An 8,216-nucleotide genomic window follows, 5' to 3' on the forward strand; every position below is an offset into this window, starting at 1 on the left:
TAATTTTTTAAGGGATTTGTTTCTAATTTACATATTGGCAACAGCGCGCCTAGAACTTTACCTGTAATTCCTAAAAATATTTTACCTTGCATATATCAAGTTGAAATAATTTCCACGTACTTAGATATTCTACTTTAAAATGGAAAATTATTTTTATAAATCAACAAGACAAAATATGAATTATAGTTCAATACCACCTCCACAAGCCACATAAACAACAGTTGTTTTGTTATTTATTTATATAGAGGAAGATAGGTTAGGTGCACAAAATGTCATGTCACAGAATGTTTCGGAACTTGGAACATAAGTAAACAGAACAGCACGCCTCTGAAATGTGTCATCTTTGTTTGTATCATACAGGTAACAGATTCATTGTCCTTTATTATCTATAACCGAATCCCTTTAAATGTTGAATGCATTATTTCATTCCTCATTTTTAAGTATTCAAATCATTTTTTAAAGAAAATTTTTGTTTGATAGAGTCTCGAAGTTTTCATTTGAATATAATAAACGAAAATAAACATATCACCTTTAATAAAATCAATTCCAAAATATGCTATTCACATCTGTACAGAATTTCAAAATTGTGCACACGTTTCCCTAAAATTCTTGAATTTTTCTCTTATACTATAGTCTTCTGGTTGTGCCTATAACTGAAAAAGAAAAACATACTGCATTAATATCTAAACAATAATTATTCCTCACACAGAGTACATATGCATATTCTTTTTGGTAAAGGAGGACAACTATTATTATTTATTACTATTCTTCAACAAACATGTGTTCTAAAATTATGCATGTAGGTGTTACGTAAAACTATTTACCTTAAAGCTCTGTACATCTGATAACACTGGGTCCCAGCAACGAACAAATTCACACTAAACAAAGAATAATTCTTAGGAATAATGACCAAGGAATATCTAGACCATATGAGTCCTGTAGCAAGCAATGCTCCACATTGAGTTGGGCTGATTGTATCTGCAGGTCTTTGCAGATCTGCGATTCCAGCTATCACCAAGCCCTAAAATTAGCTTCATAAATGAAATAAGCAGAAAAAATTCGTATAACTGCAATATTTCAAGTCATTGCCTTCTGTGGTATCCACTAATATCTAGTTGTTACAGAAAAAGAGAGAAATTAATATACATTTTTCTTGTGATTCACTGTTTGGAACCTTTGATGTAGTAATGAATATTACTGGAGTTTTTTTCCCAACACCAAACCGTTATTTTAACACCTCTTTCTCCAGAAGTATAGTAGATGACATGATGACATAATAAGGAAGAAGAAATTTAGGTTAAGAATGAACGAAATCTCAATTTTTAAAAACAACAAAAAACCAAGATAAATATATCTCAGTTCCATACCAACAATATACGAAGAAGTTTGGAAAGATTATCAAGGAACTAGGTATGAGGTGGTTTTCAAAACAAGTCATACACTACAGAGGATTTTAGGAAGTCCAAAAGACAAACTCGAGAATTCGGAAAAGTCTGGAATTTACGAAATTGAATGTAAGGACTGCGATGCAAAATATCATGGACAGACAAAAAGATCTATTATTAAAATAAGGAACACTTAGCACACTTGAAATATGGATATGTGTTATTGATCACTTGTTTACATTGTGATAATTCATTATCACTTGAATGAAATGAATTAAAACACTTGTCTAAATACCACTGGTAAATTTTATTTATACGACTGGTACTGGGGTCAAACCCGAAACCGGTCATATAAATAAAATTTGCCAGTGGTATTAAGACAAAAGTGTTTTTATTCATTTCATTTAATTGAAATATGGACCTGAAAAATCAGTGGTTGCCCTAATATTTTGCGACAGAACCATTCCATAGACCTCTGTTCATTAATATTACTAATATTAGTTAGACAAGTTAACAACAACAGGCATCTAGATGCCTATGAGAGTGTAGAAATAAGTATACATAATAATATTATGAATAACGATGGTGGACCAATACCTGATAGGATATGATATAGCTTGTTAAAATAATATTTTATTTATTAGATTCACCTGACTATTACATAAGGACACATTGTAAAATTAACTCAAGACTAGTAGGAAAGGCAATATTGTGAAATCAATTTTATATAGCTTGTTAAAATAATATTTTAATTATTAGATTCACCTGACTATTACATAAGGACACATTGTAAAATTAATTCAATACTAGTAGATAAGGCAATATTGTGAAATTAATTTAAGACACTTGAGAAGCAGGTACCTATGGTATAAATAAGGATAACTTTGTAAGTATGATTAGTTTGATCTTCCTCTTGAAGATGATCACTTGGTGATCGAAACACGTGTCAATGCGTTAAAATAACGGTTTGGTGTTGGGAAAAAACTCCAGTAATATTCATATATTTTTCTGGTGATTCTTAGATGATTTCACTACGATTTTTGATATATATTACGTAGCTACAAGATGCGATAAAATTGTAATGAGATTATGAGAGATTAACAATTCACTCAGAATTTTTTTGCGATTTATTGTCACACTGTTACATTCGAGTTACAAGTTATAAAATAAAAAACCTATAATTTTCTTTTCTGTTTAAAAAAATAAAAATAATAGGAATATTAAAGCCTAAATTGCTTGTTTAGTGTAACTTGTGTTTCGCTAAATACAATACTTTCTCAAATGTGTCTATATTAAACACATTGAGAAGCTTCAAAAGTGAATGGCTGATTCATACAACAAATTTTTACTTCAAATACACCACATGAGTGGTGTATTTGAAGTAAAAATACGAACACTCCCATCGATTTGCATTGGGACAATTTTCTCAAAGTACAAGATAAGTTTTGGTGAACGAACAAATTCTACAATAAATTCCATCAGAATTCCAGCAAAATGTGTTCACATCTGCAAATTGGTAGGTATATTATAATTTCTGAAAATATCACTACCAGAGAAAATTTGTGCATGAATGAATCTTTATTGAATAGGAAACTTGTGCCATAAAAATAGTTGCACATAAAATAATTTGTATTGTTATTTATCGGCCTCCTGATGGAGATTTTTATGATTTTCTGGGACTACTAAGTGATATCTTAAGTAAAATATGTTCACCAAAAAATGACAGTGATTATTGGAGGCGACTTCAACATTACCTTCATTTCTCACATAACGTATTGTATATTACTCGAAGACTTATTATCATGTTTTGATGTTAATGTCACACTAAAAATCCCGACGAGAGTTAAAGGCAACTCAGAAACTTGTATTGATAATTTCTTGATCAAGACTATAAATCCCTATAGTGTATCAGTAGTGAATATGCATCTCTCAGACCACTACTCGCAATTCCTTGACCTGCTCTTTGATGAGCTGCCAGTAAACGGCATTTAAACCATTTTATTATAAGCGCAACTCTTCAGATGAGAACATCAATATTTTCAAAAATTATTTACGGAATGAAAACTGTCCCAACTTAGCCTACCAAGTATTTGCAGGTGTCATGTTACACTATTTCGAGATCTCATTCCCGAATAATTCCCGAACAATAGTCTAGCCCAACATGATCCTCATTTCAGGGAATTAAGTAGTTTTTTAAATCGAGAATATCAGCAGGGGCTACAGGCAGCATCCAAGTCATACTACGACAATTTGATTTCAACCTCTGATAACAAGTCGAAAACAACCTGGAATATTATTAATAACTTGCAAAAGAAATCTACAACAAATAATAGTAAAATAGTAATAACGGAAAATGACAAATCTTTGAATGAGACAGAGTTATCCAATAAATTCAACATACATTTCACAAAACCACTGATAAACAACAGCGAATATGATTGGCAATTCATACATCAAAATATCGACAATAATCTAAATAGTTTCTTCATGCACCCGATTACAGAAAATGATGTAATAAGTATAATTAATGGTCTAAAAAACTCTAACTCTTGTGGTATTGACAATATATCTAACAAATTACTTAAACAATGTCAAAATGAATTATCCCATCCAATAACTTATTTTATAAACATATCTACAGAAAAAGACGTCTTTCCAAAAATTTAAAAATAGCAAGAGTAACACCTATCTTTAAAAAAGGAGATAACAATGACCTTAACAACTATAGAACTATAAGTGTGTTAGCCAGCATATCTAAGTCATATGAATTGAATATCAAATTTTAATTAACCAGTTTCTTCACATCGAACAAGTTATTATCATCCTCGCAACACGGTTTTACAGCTAAAAAAGTACCGAAACAGCCTTATCTGAATTCCAAAACAAAATACATAATTCAATCTCTTGATAATAAAAAACTTGTTATGGGCCTCTTCATAGACTTTTCTAAAGCATTTGAATGTGTTAGTCATGAGATTCTATTATCAAAATTGTCAAGGTATGGACTGAGGGGAAAGCCGTATAGCTTGCTAGAATCCTATGTATCTGACAAGACAGCAAATTGTTAAAATGAACAACAATAACAGTAATCCCTTAGGCATTACGCAAGGTGTCCCTCAAGGATCAATATTAGGCCCCCTTCTATTCATAGTATTTGCCAATGACCTCATATCATACTTGAACGAACACAATAAAATTATTACAACATATTATGCAGACGACACAAACATTTTGATCATAGAAGAAGATTTAGTATCATTAAAATTATTGGCTGAGACTACCTATGCTAAGGTGATAACATGGTCAGACAAAACCCATTTAATAATTAATAAATCAAAGACTAATGCCCTGATGTTTTGTTCAAATAGTCGGGAACACAACCAGCTTTTGTTGTTTGAAAATACCAATAACGTCGTGTCTTCTTCTAGATCTATCAAAATGCTAGGCATTACCTTTGATTCAAAGTCTCATGGATTTCTCATACTGATACTGTCTGCAGAAAACTTAGAAAAGGATGTTATGCACTCAAGTTTATGTCGAGTCATTGCATTGAAAATATCCTTCTGTCTTATACTTTGCCCACTTCCATTCTCATATGAGATACGGTATTTTAAACTGGGGAGCAAGTTCCTCTGTACAAAGGGTGTTCTTATTACGAAAATACGCAATCAGAATAATTGCAAAAGTGAGTAGAAGAGAGTCATGCAGAGAGATTTTCAAAAAATTTAATATTTTGACTGTTATGAGCACATACATCCTCGAAGCGTGTTTCATTTTCAAAAATAAAGCCACTTATAATGCCATCAGAACACACCATGAACATGATACCAGAAGAAAAAACCTTATTTTACCCCACCGGCATATCACCGTCCGGTATCAAAAAAACTTTGAATATATTGAATGCAAATGCTATAATTCTCTGGCAGATCTCATAAAGAATGCAGCTTCTTTAACTATTTTCAAAAATCTCCTGAAAAAACACTTCGCAAAAACTGCTACACCATAGAATTTTTTAATTAAGAAACTTTAATTTTAAATGGAATATGTAGGCAATATGCTTTTCATGTATATGCGAACTAATGTGCATTTATGTATGTAAACATGTATGTGTATTTATATTTATGAGAATATCTATAACAGTTTTTTCAAATCTGTATTGTATCATGTTGTTATACTACTTTTTGACATTTTTCACAATTTTCCTGTATTTTTTCACGAGTTGATTGCTGGAAAGACAATAAATAAATAAATAAACTTATCCTAATATACATACAATTGAAAAAATAATGAAAAATCAATAACAAAAGATGAGAAATGAAACTTTCTATGTTTTTTACCCCTTTTATTTGTAACTAACGTTAATGCAGTTTTGTCCTATGAGGACATTTTCAAAGTTATACATTAAACCAAAAATGATTGATTACAACTTAGTTGAGTACCTGAATTTTGAATATTACTAGAGTTTTATCCCAATACCAAACCGTTATTTTACCACCTTAGCACGCGTTTCGATCACCAAGTGATCATCTTCAAGAGGAAGATTAAATTCATTACCACACCAGATTCCAAACAGTGCATCACAAGTACCTGAAGTTTGTTTACCTAATTTGGGTACACTAATTTGAAAACCGGTAAGTAAACTAGATCAATTTCATCATTTAACAGGTTGCACCAGCAATGCTTATGCATTTCCAAGTTTCCTAATATAATTAAGTCATCACCCGAAGACGATTGTAGACACTAACAATCGAAACGTCGTAAACTAACGTGACTTGGAATCTCTCCACTTTTTATTTCTTGATTTTTTGTTCAATCGTTCTATTTTTACTTATATTTTATTTCACTATTATTTCATTTCGGGTTATTCTTGCCTAATATAATTGTTATTTTCAGCTATTCATTTTTAATTCTTCTTTTTTGGTTGTTTCAGGGATTTCAAATCATTTTTATATATTAGACAATGGAAGTCCAGACTAGTGAAATTCAAAATGAAACATTGTCAATCACCTTCAAACAAATAATCAAGTTTGCAACTCTTCCTTACATAGTGCAAAATTTCCGTATCGTTTAAAATCAGTATCTTGTGGTTGCATCCCAAGGAATGGTTTGAAAATGTTTAATCCTTTTTACCTAATCTGAAATGCCTTTCATGTTCAGCATACCGTTTTGAAAAATTTTGACATTGTCCCACATAAATACTATTACACTCCGGATACTTAAGCTCATAAACTCCAGATTCCTTCATCTTGTCCACTTTATCTTTGGCATCTGTTCTGTTTAAAAAATCTGTTTTTTCCATTAACCAGCTGTCGCATTGAAAAGGAAATCATATAACCTGGCATGTGGAATGAATGCCACTTCCACATTATTTCTGCTGAAGAAACCCGCAATTATCTCTGCTCTTCCACCAAAATATGTTGGAGTTCCCCATTTCTTGTTGGAAAAATCTGGAGTTTATTTTTTGAAATCCTTGGAAATTCCTAAGCGTAAGACTGCAAGTGCAACCTGTTAAATGATCAAATCGACCTTTTATGTGTATAGGCAGTTCATTGTATTCTTTCAAAGCCTTATGAAATAATGATTTTATTGCCTTAGTAATATTGTATTTGTATTGTAAATTAAAAAAAAAAAAACTGTACCTTAAAAATTCTGAAGTAATTTGATTGAATTTCTATTAGTGGAAGATATTTTCAACAAACTAATGTATTTTAGTGAACATAAAAAAAATTATTCAACCAAGTATTCGAAAATTACTTTTACAGTCAATAATTTAATTTTTCTGATGCATTCATTGATGACCATTTCAAGGAATCGGACTTATAAATTGAACGGATCAACTTCCATTCCACTAGAATATTGGCATATTCCGAAAGAAAAACTGATTAGATTTTGCAATATCTTCTAAGATATTTTTGAATTCCTCTCCTTCCAGACAAATTTATATATAGATCACTTTCAGTTTTAATTCTGCACTCATCCACAATGGTTCAACTTACCCATTTAAATATCGGTGCCCAGAAAAAAATTGTTTTGGGGCCTATGAACAAAACATTTCATAATTTCCACTCTGAAAAATTCAGTAAGTGGGTACTCACCAGCTGGGTGCATCCATAGCGGTTGTAATTTTGATGGAACAATTTTATCCAGAACAGCCATTGACTTATGATAAAGGAGAGACATTTTGCAAACTAATTTTAATAGAAAGAACAGAATAAAAATAAATGTATTTTTATCACTACGTAAACGTCCTAACCTAATCTTAACGTGTCAAATGAGCAGAAGTGGTAAACAAAATCTCCTATTCCTATTTTATTCCACTAGAGCTGTTTATTCTACAATAACGGTAAACAAATGACTTGTCTCCAAGTAATGGTTTCTATAGAAAATAATTTCTACCGATAATGGAGCTACTCAAACGATGAATTTGTTTCTAAAAGCGAAAACATTTCATTCGATAAGATATGCTAATATATATGGTTCAAAAGTTAGATTAAAAAAAATTAAAAAGAAAAATAAGCATGCATCGTCATTAATAATTATGTTGTCAGAGCAATTGTTTAATTTTTCCAAATTTCAGTGTCTTGTCTAAAATTCTTATTGTAATATATTTTTCTCTTATCGTTTAATTTTATTAAAAAAACGATAAAAATAAAATAAAAACAACAATAAAAATTAATTGGCGCTCCGGGGCGAAATAAATCACCATATACGCATAGTGTACCTACCTAATTATAAAATTGATGTTTCCAATCCCAAAAACAGATATTTTCAAATTCATGTGATAGTCAAAGATCTAATTTTTTTGTAGACATCTTAAATGTTTTTCCATAC

The 8,216-nt window shown here is 30.8% G+C and overlaps 1 protein-coding gene and 1 long non-coding RNA gene across 2 annotated transcripts; one reads left to right on the plus strand and one right to left on the minus strand.

The window, feature by feature from the left end:
• Nucleotides 1–517: 517 nt before the first annotated feature.
• On the minus strand, nt 518–7,831 carry LOC111502839 (mitochondrial pyruvate carrier 2). Its single transcript, XM_023157003.2, has 4 exons — nt 7,481–7,831; nt 7,382–7,422; nt 825–1,021; nt 518–653 (listed from the first exon to the last, which is right to left on the minus strand). Exons 1-4 carry the CDS (start codon nt 7,563–7,565, stop codon nt 623–625), a joined length of 354 nt encoding a protein of 117 aa, XP_023012771.1. The 5' UTR covers nt 7,566–7,831; the 3' UTR covers nt 518–622.
• LOC141487090 (uncharacterized) lies at nt 1,016–7,657 on the plus strand. Its single transcript, XR_012468195.1, has 2 exons — nt 1,016–1,410; nt 1,458–7,657. It is a non-coding gene; the product is annotated as an uncharacterized lncRNA (long non-coding RNA).
• Nucleotides 7,832–8,216: the final 385 nt, after the last annotated feature.

Source organism: Leptinotarsa decemlineata, unplaced genomic scaffold (assembly GCF_025532065.1).
Source record: "Leptinotarsa decemlineata unplaced genomic scaffold, Ldec_3_MD MMD2_tig00078363_RagTag_RagTag, whole genome shotgun sequence".
NCBI classification, from domain to species: domain Eukaryota; kingdom Metazoa; phylum Arthropoda; class Insecta; order Coleoptera; family Chrysomelidae; genus Leptinotarsa; species Leptinotarsa decemlineata.